Source organism: Dromaius novaehollandiae, chromosome 24 (assembly GCF_036370855.1).
Source record: "Dromaius novaehollandiae isolate bDroNov1 chromosome 24, bDroNov1.hap1, whole genome shotgun sequence".
Lineage (NCBI taxonomy): Eukaryota > Metazoa > Chordata > Aves > Casuariiformes > Dromaiidae > Dromaius > Dromaius novaehollandiae.
Genome location: NC_088121.1, coordinates 227,092 through 242,100, shown reverse-complemented (window position 1 = coordinate 242,100; position 15,009 = coordinate 227,092). Strand labels below are relative to the sequence as shown.

At 45.1% G+C, this 15,009-nt stretch overlaps 1 protein-coding gene across 31 annotated transcripts in view; it reads left to right on the top strand.

The window, feature by feature from the left end:
- SLC45A1 (solute carrier family 45 member 1) overlaps positions 1-15,009 on the top strand; it is a 90,670-nt gene that overhangs the window by 57,369 nt on the left and 18,292 nt on the right. For 13 of the 31 annotated variants that reach the window (XM_064525312.1, XM_064525311.1, XM_064525309.1 and 10 more), the window contains 5 exons: positions 9,191-9,603; positions 10,674-10,766; positions 11,240-11,464; positions 12,495-13,234; positions 14,365-14,518. In XM_064525312.1, the coding sequence (XP_064381382.1) occupies positions 9,191-9,603; positions 10,674-10,766; positions 11,240-11,464; positions 12,495-13,234; positions 14,365-14,518 (1,625 nt within the window). Of the gene's footprint in view, positions 1-3,042; positions 3,220-4,928; positions 5,045-9,190; positions 9,604-10,673; positions 10,767-11,239; positions 11,465-12,494; positions 13,235-14,364; positions 14,519-15,009 lie in introns of those variants that run through there. The other 18 variants (XR_010392768.1, XR_010392765.1, XR_010392769.1 and 15 more) reach the window with 5 other exon arrangements.

The following is a 15,009-nucleotide window of genomic DNA, read 5'->3' as shown; positions in this document are numbered from 1 at the left end:
TATACATACATACTTACATTCATATGCGTGTGTATAAAAACCCCACCTATGAAAGCACTAACTGTTGAAAAGTGTACATACTGTATAATATCACTGGCAATGAATTTGCCAAATCAGCTGTGGCACTAAGTCCTAGGGCAGCAGAGCTGCCTCTGTCAGATACTCTTCCAATGATAGCTAAGTGTTGATGAGAAATGGATAAGAGGTTGCAACTCTTTCATAAATTTTAAGTGCTTTCTTTAATCTCACCTTTCCAGTTATTAATTAACTAATAAGGAGTGTCCTCCGTTCCCCCTGTTGCCCCTTCAAGCCTGAATCTCATTCTCCTCAATAATACAAAGCCTTTTTTGTTTTTCCTATTGAAAGACTTTAGTGGAGGAACAATAATTAACTTGTCACGTCAATGTGGGGTAGGAAAGAAGGACATTTGGTTCTTTCTGTATTGTTGTCAGGTTTGGGGTGGTCAAAGATGACAGTTTAAACTAGACCATTTATTCCTTGCAAGGAGCAAGAAATACACAGTATCTCATTCTGGGCGTGTGGTACCTTGAGCACTTTCTGTGCTACAAAGAGGAAAGCTGCCCAATATGTGATATCATCACTGACTCAGAAATTGTGCAAACTGACTTGAGACAGGCTCAGCAATTATTTTACTGTAACCTACGCTGCTCTGTGTTTTCCTCACCTGCTGTCCTGCTGCCTCAGTTTCTTCATCCTGGAACTCGGAGAAAGGAGACAAATGAAAGTCCTCCAAAACAAGCAGATTCCCCTCCCCGCCCCCCCCAAACAAAGTAATTTCCACTAAAGAAGAAGGAAAAAAAAAAAAAAAAAGGAGAGAGACAGGGAGAGAGAGAAAGAAGGCTACTTAACTTGAGAGCCTTTCTTCTTTTTTTTTTTTTTTTTCTTCCTGTGTAGAAGGGAATATGGTTTCTGGTACATTCCTACAATATTGGCAAAGCAATGCTTTAGAGAATTCCTGCATTAAGGGCAAACAAGTCGTACTACTATTGCAAGTCTGTATGGCTTGTTCTAAGGAGCTCTCTGTGATCTATTCCCATGATCGCCTACAGAAACACAGTAGAGTAAAATGTGTGTTCTTAGCCTTTCTGAAAGGACAAGATTAGTATATGATCTGTACCGGTATCTTGACCTCTTTGCTTCTGTAAGAGCATGTTGTCTGCTGTGCTGCAGGAGGCAAAGAATACCTTGCAGAGGGCACGTGCAGAACCCTTTGCAGACGTGAAATAAGGCCTCTGCCTCTTTGGGTCACTGAGTGTAGATCTGTCCTTGCTCAAGGATTCATTTGTTTTCAGACATTCTAGAGCTGCAGCACCTGACCATTGAACACCTTTTACAGTGTGTTTGTTTGGTACAGACTTACTATCCCCCCCCCCCCGCAAATCTAGTTTTGTTTGAAAAAGACACTGCCGCTTCCAGAGGGCTCTCTGCATGACATCCTGGAGCCACTGAACCTCACTAAAACTTGCCTTTAAATGAAGTTTGTGGGTTTGGGGTTTTTTTGTTTTTGTTTTAAGGGGGGGGCACGCAATACCACACAACCACAACCCCATTCTTTAAGAAAGTGAACAACATATTCTGTGTTGCTGGCTTAAGCCGAATTTCACTTGACTGGAGCTAATGTTTATCTCAGAGAAAAGGATTATGGAGATACTGAGAGAAGTTTCCAAGAAACAGAGGAAAAAGTCCTGATTCAAGCAAGGCAAATAATGAGGTGCCTGTCTGCTGGCAAGTGAAACAGCCTAAAATGAAGCTGTAAATGAGTAGAGAGATGAATACACTGTCAGAGGCTGCTTCATAGAAAGACCAAACAAAAGCGTTTAATGAATGGAGAATGTCTTGCACCCAGAGAAGACATCATGGTAGGAGGGAATAGTGCAAATTCATAGCAGTAGGTATTCATCACCAAAACTCACAAACTCACTCTTTTGAGCTCCTTTGGGTTAAACTAGAACAAAGTAAATGGGTATCCTTACATTTGTTTGAACAACAATTTATGTGTGAGCTTACAGCAATGGAAGGAGGGGAGATTTGTGGTTTCTGTTCTGTCTAAAGCCCAAAAGACTGCAAGAGATGAATGCACAGCAGGAATCGCTTTCGTTCTCTCCATTATAGTTACCCTGGGAAGGAACAGAGTGCCTTGTCCCACCATCTCAAATGGACAAGCTCTGTGTTAAATGGCATGAGCTGGTCCTTGTATATTTTGAGTGGACAGTTTTATTTAATTTAATGCAGCATAAACAGCTTGTTTAATGTATCAAATGTATCCCTAGGGAGCAGATGACCATCTGCTGGCATTAATATGACCAACTCTCCATGCCCGGGTGGAATACAAAACATTGTCCTTGATGGGGAGGAACGTGACTCCTAAACATCCTGTTTGTCTGTTTGGTGTTTACAGACTCCCTCTAGCATGTGGATGGCAGGACCGAGGCTGGTTGGAGCACAGGCTGTTGTGCTGTATTCTCAGTCATGCTCACTGAAGGAACAGCTAACTCTGGGACTTGAGCAAAGAAGGCAGCAAACTACTCGGGATGGCACAACAGCTGTAGCTGCACAGCCCGGTTAGCTCTCCTTGAGCACTGCAAAGCTGGAGGGTGGTGGTAGCTGATGCCACTGCAGCTACTGCTGACAGTCATAGCCCTTCCCAGCAATGGCAGGCTTTTGCCCCAGCTCTCTAAGCCCTTTGGCAGCAGATCTGCCTGTTCATATTTTCCTACCAGCTGTGGCACTGGGCTGGACCATCCTCCTTTCCTTTTCGTAGTAGCCCGGCCCTGGCTCTTCACCCTTAGGGTGGCAAATCTTCATTTTTGCTTGTGCTGCTCAGTAGCCGTGCTGCTCAGTAGCATGAAGGATCTTTGCAATGGCTGTGGCGTTGAAGACATGTAAATGACAGTAAGAGGGACACCATCAGTAAGTGGGTTTGTACAAGTACATGATTGTGTTTTCTTCCAGAGCCACAGCAATGGTTTTAATCAATTCACTGAGAATTTGGCTTCTAAAATCAGTTTGTGCTCTCAATAGGCAGCAAACAGCAGCAGTTGTGCTGCGGATGGAGCCCTCTGGGAGGAGGAGACAGAGCATGACGCTGTGATGATGACCATCTAGCATCAAGGAAGTGGCACGTGGCGAGGCTGGGTTGACATAGGCTCCGGAAATCCTGTGGCTGAGGAGCCGAAAGGGAATGCTCAGCACAGACAGGTGAGGGACATCTCAATACCAAAATTGTCTCAGTGTGCCAGAAGGACTGGAGGTAGAATGCATGCCAAATGAGGAATCTTTGACAGAAGCCTGTAATAGTGTCTGGCGTGGGAACAAAAGAACATGTAGTGTTTGGGGCATATAGACATATTTGGGGGTGACTGCATTCCCCAAAGGTGACTTCTGTGGCATCAGACTGACTCTCCCATCTGTCTTTAGTCCGCCTGGACATTTTGACATGGACGAAGGTGGGGGCTGGGGGATGCAAAGGTGAAGTGGATCAAATACCACAGAGTTAATGATGCCAGTGCTTGGCAAGTTCCTTGCTCGCTTTAACCAAATCTTGCAGAATTGTATAGGCAGTTATCTTAGAATTGCTTTGGGGATAACGTGTGCAGGGGGTACTTTCTTGGAAAGTGGTAAAGGGAAGAAGTTAGTGGTGATCCTTGAGGTGCTCCTTAGGGTGAGGTTTTGAGAAGGAGCATTTGCGAGGATAGGTCAGGATCCCAGTCCGACTTGCATCTAGACCAGGTACAGACCTCCTCCTGCCCTGTGAATTTAGCTGTGCTGTAAATAAAAAACCCTTAATGTTGTAAACAGGGCCTTTGCACTACTGTCGTACTACACATGCGTCCAAGAACACTGATGAATGATACTTGATCAATGTCATGCCCAAATGACTTAAGAAATTGAACAACACAGATCAACTGACAGGGAATCCATGGCGATAAGACTATTGAGTGATCTCTTGCATCTTTCCTTCTGTGCTGCGAGGTTATCCTGATTTCTCACTGTTTCTTGTTGGGCTTGATATGAATTTGTGGACAAGCTGAACCCTACCTGCCTTGAGCAGTCCTCTCTAGCATCTTTTCCAGATGTTGTGGCTGTACCACAACTGCATAAATGAGAGCTAGCTTTTGGTGTAATACCAGTGCCATACCTTCCTTATTCCTGTTGTGACATGTGATTTAGGTACGGGGAAGCCATTGTTCTGCCACAATGAATACTAAAAAAGATAAATACTAATAAGTACTAAAAATTCATGCAGTGTTAGGGCTACCTGTGTAAGTGAAATCCGGAGACAAAATTAAGCATCCCGGACTGAGTTTGAGGTGTATTAAAAATACAGCAGACTGGATTAAGTAATTGATGCCGTCTTTGTTTGCAAACCATGAGGAAGTACAACACATAAGAGCATGACGTATACTAGTATAAAACAAAATTGCAGAATAACGTTAGCAGCAGAACGGGAGGATGAGGCGTGCTCCCCTTGTTAATTAGAACAGATAAAGGCAGCCACAGAAGCACGGCGTCATCTAGAGCATCTACTCCACAGGCTTATCAAAAATGTTTGTGCTTCAGCTGACGACTGTAGTGCCGTGAACCGCTTGCAGTGGGATTGCCGTGCTGATGCAGGAAGGGTCTGTTTGTGGAAATGGCCGTGCAGCAGCCTCCACGCGTGCTAAGGGAGTACCGCTGCTGGCAGGGCGCGGGGACACCGGAGGTGCAGCAGGGTTGTAGGTGGTGGTCAAAGTGAGAGTGCGCTACGCGTCTCCCAGCCTGCACCGAAGCAGTCGCTAACCGTAACCAGCTGTAGTGACAGGAGGCTCGCACGCGTACGTGCAAGCGCTGGCACGTCTCCCGTCGGCAGGGCGCCGAAGGAAGCGGACGCCCGGCGGCCGCAGCGCCCCGCCCCGGGACGCCGCTCCGGGCCGGCCGAGGCGATGACGTCACCGCGCGGCGCGACGTCACCGCGCGGCGCAGTGGGGGCGCCGTGCCGCGCCGCGCCGTGCCGTGCCGCGCCGTGCCGCGCCGGCCGCTGGAGGTGAGGCGAGGCGGGGGCGCGGGGGTCGCTGGGGCGGGCGGCGCCGAGCGCGCCCCCTGCTCGGGGCGGAAGCGTGGGCCGCGGCGCCCGGGCGGCCTGGCGGCGTTGGCGGTGCGGCGGCCGGTCCCTTCCTTGGCAGAGACGAGCGTTCGGGTGGCGGCGCCTTGCGGTGTGGGGTCTTTCCGCGCAGCGTTAGCGTTCGTTGCACTTCAGGAGCTGTCAGTGCCCGCCTCAGAAAAATTTGGCCTAGAGGAAACGTAAGATCCCACCAAAATAGGAGCAATTCCATTTCGTTATAGACGTGCTCAGAATGAACGGCGATCTCCTGGTCCCCTGCACGTTGTATGCGCGTCTGACCGTGCAGACAGCAGACTGCAGAGCCAGCGTTGCCGAGGTCCCGCAGACAAAGATGAGTGCTTATTAGTCAAACAAACAGCGTTTGCCAAAAATCACGAATAAAAATTGATGTGGACTGCGACCTATAGTCATGATTGTCTTTGACACATGAGGGAGGCTTCCTGCTTTGAAGCTGGTTTAATTACCGGGTAGATTCACCTAAGGCCAGGCTTAAGTCCTCTGAAGATGTCTTCTAGTGACCAACTCTTATGTTGAAGGAAGTGAGTGATGAGGAGAGAGTGGGCTCTACCCACATTGAATTTCTGCTGGACTGGTAGCACATTGCTTGTCAGTAATATAGGCTTTCACCACAATTAATTGCAGAGCCCCACATGTATTTTTGAGCCATACAGAGGGATTGTTTCATCTGTCACTGAAGTGTTGTCACTTGTGAATTGTTATATAATCTTTTTGCAATGCATAGTATAAAGCAGGAAAATAAAGGAAGGATTAGTATCAAATGAAACCGATAGGTGAATATAGGAAGATCAACTCTTTTTAGTTACTCTGGGTGCAAATGATGAGGCATGTCGTAGTACTGCTCTTAGAATGGTGGTACCTTGTGAAAAGGTCATTAGACCGTGAGTGTTGCTGGGTTTTCTCTAGGTCTTTGTTCTGGTCTCTCTCTCTCTCTCTCTCTCTCTCTCTCTCTCTCTCTCTCTCTCTCTCTCTCTCTCTCTCTCTCTCTCTCCATTTTGAACAAATTCTCATCTTGAGGGAATTACTTCCACCCTGAAGGTTCATAAAGATACTCCCAGAAAATAAACATTGTGCTTATGAAAGGTATAGGTCATAGCAAGTTTTCAGTGTTTTGAAAATAACGTACCTGGAGCTGGCGATTGTTCTGTGTAGAGCATCAGTGTCACCCTGCTTAACAACCCTTGCGTCAGCATGATAGTAAACGTGGGTTTATTGGGTTTTGCTTTTGATAACTGTTGGGGATGCGGAGCAGAGACTGGTAAGAGTTGTGGAGAGAGAAACTAGCACGTGAAACGCTCTGGAGGAGGCAGCAGGAAATGAGAGATTTGTGGGAGTTCTGTACAGCCAAAGTAGCAGAAAAGCTGGGAGACTTGTCCTTGGGGGATTCTGAACAAATAGGAGATTTTGTTTTGCTTATTAGGATCAAGCCATGAAATACAGGACATACACGGTGGTGCGTAGCCATCCCTGTGCAGTAGCCTTTGGTCTGTAGACAAAAAGGAGGAACAGGTCAAACTTCACTTACAAGCTGTTTCTAATTCTGGCAATGAGAGACAAGAAATCATAGGTCATTCGTTTATTCAGCAGATCCGTCAGCATCTGCCCTAAGATGCTATTTTGAAACCTATTTGGCCGTTTTACCCAATGCAGTACGTGCGCTTTGGCTACGTGCAGCCAAGCCCGAGTGATTCCGACAAGATCTGAGGAGGCTGTTCAGCACTTGAGCGCTGTTAGTCTCTGAGAAGAGTAGCAATACCGAGGGTGGTTTGTGGCGTATGTATCTTCCTGACAGGAATTGCTTTGAAACTTCAGTTACCGATAGAAAAATTATACTGTAGCATCTTTTGGTTCCAAGCATGTTTGTTGTCAGCTCCTCTCATCCAAGTGTTCAGCTTGTCTAGTCTGAACTCCAAAAACATGTTTGTTAGGAGTTCCAGTCTCAAGAATTCTTACTGAAACATAACCTGCAAGAAACAGGGTCAGTCCTCGTCCTTGCAGCACAGTGTCTCTACTGAAATCATTAATGTAAATAGGAAGAAAATCAAGCTCAGTCATTGGTGTAAAGACTTCGGATGAACCCCTTGGTCCCAGCATAAGCAGCACTGATGCTAAGATCAGCACCGAGAAGTGGCTTTGCAGTGCGGCAGGGGTACAGATTTGCAGCCATGCTGTAGCTTTCCTTGGTTGTACACTAGACTGAGGCCATGATTCATCTTCATTTATTCTGGGTGAATTGCAGATAAATGTAAACCTATTGCTGTTATGAGCACTCCCGAAGTGTGTGACATGTCTGACTGCTAATTGTTTACGACTTTTCAATTTGGATCCCTGATGGTGGCAGGTCATGCCCAGGCAGCCGTGGTGGGAGCTCTGGTGTCTCATTTATGGGAAGAGAGAGGAGAAATACCCATAAAATTGAATATGTCTCATGTCTTGGGCGTGCCTCGTGACAGAAATGACTCTGAAATGTGAAAGCACTATCAGTTTTGTACATGATTAATTTAAACAAAAATGACCCACCTTGATCACGGGTCATGACTTCTGATAGAGGCTTCACACAAAAAAGACAGATGTTTCACCAGCAGCAGTCAGGGTACAAACACAGTCTGGGGGCAAAAATGACATGCCACAGAAATTCTGGTATGGCAGTGGGTTAAGGTTCTTCTTCAGAAGAACGAACCTTGCCTGCACCAAAACTGGTGTGCAGAGTCATTCCCTTCCGTACGATGGAAGTAACATCCTCTGGGTAAAGTGATGCCATATGTCAGTGCTTGTTTTTTGAGTTGTTATTTTTTTAGCAGATGTTCCAACTGTCTACAGAGAAGATACTTTGTATTTAGCTAGAAGGAAGACATTAGCAGTGGGTTATGGTCAATAACTAGAAACAAAATCTAAAGTGCAAGGGTGTCACTAATCTGTCTCTAATATGAAAGGAACTGAGTGAATTTGAAAAGTTTGGTTAGAAATTGTTTCTGGCAATAGGCCTCTCTCTAGGCTGAAGAAGTGAGCCATCCAACAGTGCCAGAAATAGCTCTGTTAGTGAGCAAGTAAGAACCAGGAAAGATAGACAGCCCGTGAGGCAGGCAGGATCCGCAACATGGAAGCAGTAGGGACTGATGAGGGAAGGAGCACTGTTTTTCCGTTCTTCTGTTGTCTTCAGAGTGAACTGCCTGGCTGCTGCTCCAGCCTGTACCAGCTCTGTAATTCTCCAGGGATTGTTTACCATCTGGGAATTCCCAGAGCACTGCTGGTCTTGCTTAGCACTCTTCCCTGATTTCAGCATGTGCTTCCTGAACTGGTTTGTGCTGCCAGAAGAGCGTTACCGCTGGCTCTGCTGATTTTGTGTCAGCTGGGGATCTTGCTGGTCCACAGTAAAATAAAAGCTGTTTCCCAAAGCTGCATTTAATTTAGATAAATTGATCCAATGAGCGCGAGAGGACTTTAGTGTGTGTGGCTGTCACTGCAGTTACTTTTTTCTTCGTGGTGCATTTCCTTTCAGTTCACCATCCTTGCCCAGTGAAGCAGAAGAACTGCATGCTCTCATAAGTATTTTCCTTCTGTCCCATCTTCTAATTTTTCTCAATTGAAAATAAGAAGGAAAGAAACACTGTCTGACATGGTATGACTTGTCATTCTGAAGAAGTCAGTGGGCTGAACCTGCTTGCCCTAGACTTCTCAGAAAAATGGGTGGAAGGAACAACTAAAATTTCCCTAATGGCAATTAGAAACTGACACTTTGGCTGTAAACTGTCGAGGTCTCTGCCCTGTCCCAGCAAAGGGCTGTGCTGTAGCTATAAAATGCCATGGCCTGCCTAAGCCACAAGATGAAGCATCCTAGGCTGTAGGTGGGAAAGCAGCATTTATCTCATGTTATCGTTAGTCCAGAAGTCTGGAACCCATCAGGATTCCAGTCCTACATGAAAATGCTGTAACTGTTAAGAAGGCTGCATTCAATATCTGAAATGTTCAGAAATGGTTTGAACTTCAGTAGGTGAATTAAGCAAAGCTTCTCTTACTCAACCGTTTTATTCTGAGCTTTTTTTCTTTCAGACACCTATCCATGATGATTCCATCATCTGCAGCGACCCCTGCCAGCGATGTTGCACTTTTTCCAAGCTTGGCTTCTCAGGAAATGTGGAGGTCACAGGTTCCAGGCTATTCTGGATCGGTCACACGGCACATCAGTCATCGGGCCAACAACTTTAAGAGACATCCGAAAAGGAGAAAACACATCCGCCCTTCGCCACCGCCGCCACCGAATACTCCATGTCCTATTGATTTGATTGACTTTGGGGATCTCCAGCCTCAGAGGTCTTTCCTTGAACTCCTGTTTAATGGGTGCATTCTCTTTGGGCTTGAGTTCAGCTATGCCATGGAAACAGCCTATGTTACCCCTGTGCTGCTTCAGATGGGGCTTCCAGACCAGTTGTATGGGATGGTGTGGTTCATCAGCCCTATATTAGGTAACTTTTCGTTACGCTATTTCTTCCCTCGTGTTTTTTCCGCTACACAGGGGATATATGGTTTTGTTTTCTCTCTGTTTGCTATTCACAAGTGTAGCCCACATGCTGTGAAGGTTAAGAATCGCTAGGGATAATTTTAGAGAACTGAATGCAGAATAATTCTTTCTGTGCCTTGCCTGAAATGGGCCTGGTACAATCAAAAAGTCTGTTCTGTTAATGGTTTCTCAGTCTCTTACGTTTTGTGCAAGGGTGAGCTTTGGTTACTCAGTTTGTATGTTTAAAAACTAACAAGAGAGGATCAGTGCATCCGTTTACATCCCTATGAAAAAAGAATACACAGAAAGTTCCCATCAGTGCGTGAAAAAACAGAGCGGGGTTGTCCTCTCCTGTTTAATTTTCTGAAACAAACAAGATATTCCAATAAGGAAAGACTGCGCTTTGTCGATCAAACATCCACTGCTTCTTCTGGCATTGCATTACCTGCCTTTGCATGGAGATAGGGCTGGAAGCATATCCATTACTATAGGAATAACTGTAAGATGGGCTATTGCCACTTGGAAACACTGTTCTGCCTGTCCTTGTGCTCCCAGAATGTGCTTCAAAACTGGAATGTAGATAGGCCACTTCCCCCTACTCACAGACTGGGGCAGAGTAATCTGGACACCTTCCCAACTTGCATGTTGACTTCCTGCTGTCTTCCAAGATAATTTTATAGGGGCTCTCCAATATAAGATGGGTGAGCGAAATAGTTTGTAAGTAACAGAGTGCTTTAGGATATATAGTTCTTATACTCCTATTTTTAACCTGATATTAATCTCTACTGTGCTACTGAAGCAGAGTGAACTGCATTTTCGCTTCAGTCCTAAATGAACAGTAGTGTGTTACACTATTCGGTCCCCAACCTGGGAGATGCTGGGAACTAAGCTGTGTGTACATCTGAGTGACTAGCACTGACTGGGGGGGTGTCACTGTGCTACGGTGTCCTGCCTTTTAAACTACCCCTTCTAAATCCCCTGTGAAACAGGCCTGTAGAAAAACTGCCACTTTTTGGTGAGTCCCTCTTCTTTTAGGGTTCTTGCTGCAGCCTTTGCTGGGGGCCTGGAGTGACAGATGCACATCGAGATTCGGGAGGAGAAGACCCTTCATTCTGGTCTTAGCAATAGGTGCGTCTTTTAGAAATCATGGGCATAACACTTGTAAAGTAGAAACACTTGTAGTCTTTTATGGCATCCTTTATGGTACTAGGCTGAACAAAAGGCCTCTAATGTTGTTGGGAGGCAGCGTTGGGTATTATGGGTCTGAAGAAAGCGGTGAGTGATACCGAGAGGATGCTTTGGCAGCTGGAGATCCATGCATGAATAGTTCTCTCTTGTCAGAGTCTGAAGAGCTGACATTTTGAGAATCTGGAAAGTTTTTCTTTGGCCAACCACAACTCCAGGCGTCTGTGAGCTCAAACAGGGAAAAGGATATCTGTATGCTATAAGCCATACACATTCCCAAGTCTGCGACGATTTGAATGAGAACAATAATGCTTGCTGCAATGCTTTGGTGGTAGCGTAACAGTTTCAGAGACCATGTAGTGATGCGGTTCTTCCTTAGGAGTGATTGATTTATTCTGATTTATTTTTATTCTCAGGAGCATTGCTGGGGCTCTCGCTTATGCTGAATGGCAGAGATATTGGCAGTGCTTTGTCTGACTCTGTGAATAACCACAAATGGGGAATCATTCTTACAGTCTGTGGTGTCATCCTCATGGACTTCAGCGCAGATTCGGCAGACAATCCCAGTCACGCCTACATGATGGATGTGTGCAGCCCAGCAGATCAAGACAGGGGCCTCAATATCCATGCTTTGTTAGCAGGTATGCTTTCTTGGTGCTTCTTTGCTGGCATGAACCCCAAGTGGATAAGTCTTGCTGTGAGGAAGCAGTGTGTAAATTATGGGTCTTTTCCACTATAAGCATAATTGAATACATAGTTAGCAATAATTAACTTTGAAAACTTCTACTTACTGCAGGAGGCTTTTCTAGCTGCCAGAAGTCAAGCAAGGTGCAGTCCTGGGTCGCCCATTCTAAGGTGGCCCTCACGTCTTTTATAACGCCTAGGGAAACAAAATTATCCCTTGAGGGAGGAGGTTCAGCTTACTACAAATGTGGGAAATCGGCCTTCTTTAGTCACTTTGTTGAAGTGGGTAGAGCATACAAGGTGCTCTGCTCTCTTGTTCCTGACATTTTGAATTTCTGTGATGCCACAGTCTAGTTTTCCTCTCTATTAGGAGACTTTTTATGCTCTTTAACATGTACATAAGGAAGAAAAGGACAGCGTCGTAAGGCTGTCGCCATGTGAATGGAGTGAGAGTGGAGTCTGGTGCCCTCAGAACTTCCTTGTTTATCTCAGTAGTGCAGTGGCAGTTCTGTATAGTGCTGACACGTTGCTGAATAATGAGCTTGCTACACTTCTGAAATGGTTTGGTCTATCTTGGAAGCAGATAGAACTGTGTTCCTCTTAGTGAGTGAGGAAATTGGATTTTAACTCACCTTTCAGAGGAATGGTCTTAGCTGACTGGTTGCAGAGCCTTGCCATGTGGCTGGTGAACACTGAAATCGCCAAAGGTAAGGTGACTTGTCCTTGGCAAAGAAAGAACTAGAATTTTTAATTCTTTGTATCATTGCTTTTACAGTGCTGACCTTCTCCCTCTTTCTGTACTCTGGACGTTCAGACTGTCCTTGTGGTGCAAACTACTACATTACTGCATCTGAGTTAAAAAGGGATTAAGTAGTAAAATAAAACTAATACGTTGGAGCCTGCACACGACTTACCAAATAGTGCTGTGCTGTTATTGACTTGAAGGATTGGCTAGGGAAGATAATCTCAGCTCTGTTTTTCCACCAGGTCTTGGAGGTGGCTTTGGTTATGTTGTTGGAGGAATACATTGGGATAAAACCAGTTTTGGAAAAGCTGTGGGAGGGCAACTTCGTGTCATCTATGTCTTCACCTCAATTACACTGACGATCACTACTGTGTTGACGCTAATTAGCATTCCAGAAAGACCCCTGAGGTCCTTTAGCAAGAAGAAAAAGGTGATGAAGAGTCCAAGTCTTCCTCTCCCTCCTTCCCCACCTCTCTTCTTTGAGGAAGGTGTAAATGAAAACCTTGCTTCTCGTAACTCAGCTCACTTTTATGCAAGTTTTACAAGTCCAGTTTCTCCCCTCAGCCCACTCACGCCCAAATATGGCAGTTTTGTCAGCAGAGACAATTCTTTGACAGGAATTAATGAGTTTGCATCATCATTTGGGACTTCAAATATTGACAGTGTGCTTATAGACTGTTTTACTGGCGGGCACAATAGTTACTTAGCACTTCCAGCTAGCATGCCCAGGCAGCCTGTCAGTGTCAGCTTTCCCCGGGTGCCAGATGGCTGTTACCACCAAGAAAACGGAATTTTGGAGCAAGGGGAGAGCAGCATAACTCCGGGGGCTGATGGCGAGGCACTAAGGGTGGGCTCACTGGATGCAATAAAGCCACGGTCATCGGGGATCCTGAAAAGACCTCAGACCTTGGCTATTCCGGACATTGTAACAGGACATTGTCCAGAAAGTAGCAGAAGAAGAAATGTAACTTTCAGCCAACAGGTAAGGGCAGAAAAACAACGTAAACCATGTAAACCCATGACCGTGCAAACCTGAGCATTCATTTAATCTCTTTATATAATTTTAAATATTTGGCACATGAATTCATGATTAAAGACTCGTCATGACAGCTTGCCCACAAAAGTTACTACAGGAACAGAACACCTGCTATGAGTATATTGATAAAACGATGGGCAGGACATGAATTACGACTGGCAATCTGTGAACTGCCTTTGTTAAGATAACGGATATGTGAGTGTTCTGCTCCTTCCAGCCCATGTGTGAAAGTCAGGTTGGTATTTTTAGCCCTGCTTTGCCACCCAGGAAGTTACCAAGTGAGAGCAGAAAAAGACACATTTTTATTGAGCCTGTATCTTCCCTTTCCACAGAAATACCTGCAAGATAGGGCCAGGGATAGGATTCTCCCATGAGCTTCTCCTTATGGCAGTCATTACACCTGGTTCCATCAGGGAGGTGAGGTTTCCCTTACTCAGGGAAAAGACTGTGGCCTCACCTCCCAGTGTTGGTGATAACTTGGAATGTCTGAGACCTCTGTATGCTGGCCTATTTTTTTATGATCCGGGATGAGGTAAACTGTCCTGTTTTTTTTTTTAATTATTATTATTTATTTGCTTCTGTTACTGTATTCTGATCCAGTTTATGAGAGCAGACTTTGTTAGGGTCAGGTTTTTACATACTGTGCATGTAGGAATCAAGTATCAACGACAGCAGGTAATGAAAGTAAATTTGTTAAAACTTGCCTCTTTTTCTTCACTAACTATAACTTCAGGGGGCAAATTCATCTGATTCTGGGTACAGCTCCTATTAAATGCAATGAAAGTTATGCTCGCTTATGCTAACATTTGAATTGAGTTGCCAAATACTCCAGAAAAGTCAAGAGTGCTGTTTCAAGTACACTGAAAGCTGCAGCCCAGTACTGCCATTTGTACTTGTTCTAAGGCTAAACTTACAGCTGTGCTCAAAATGTTGTTCTTAATCTCCAAATCAACATACTGCAACAGCAGCTTAACTTTGAAATGATCAGATAGCTGTGAAATATTGCATAGTTTTGCTCAAGGGCTGTTTGGATTTTTCTTAATGTGTTTGTTGACCTGGGAATTCTTATGGTGCAGGTTGCCAATATCCTGCTGAATGGTGTTAAGTATGAGAGTGAGCTGAATGGATCAGGTGAGACCTCCGAGCAACCACTCTCCCTGAAACTTGTGTTTTCAACCATCTGCCACATGCCCAAAGCTCTGCGAAACCTTTGCATCAACCACTTCCTAGGTAATCAGAAAGTGCTGTCTTGTTTTTACCATGAAGTAATCTACCTTGGCTGCATGTTTTTAAGCATTTTATCTATTGTTGCAATGGCTACTAATTTGTTCCATTACACTGACCAATAAGATACTTTCTGGTATTTAGGTTTTCAGAACACTTAAGAAATAAAAAAACCCAGTAAGGCCTACATTCCTAGAAGGGCAATAACATTGGTTTAAATCAGCACAGCCATTGAGTTGAATGTTTGTGCTGGAACACAAGAGAAACTTCACTAAGAACAGAATTAAAACGGTACAAACCTGCCTCAAAGCTCAGAAATTGGAGCTGTTATTGAGCAGAGTGAGAAAGATTAATGGTATTTTCCTGCTTACATCTGAGACCAGCATTCGCTGTGCCCCTTCCCCCCACCTTGTCAGCATGTATTTAGGGGCCCCAGGACAGGCTGTGAGGGGACACAGACTGCAGCATTGCAAGAGTGCCTGTACTGTTACCTTCGC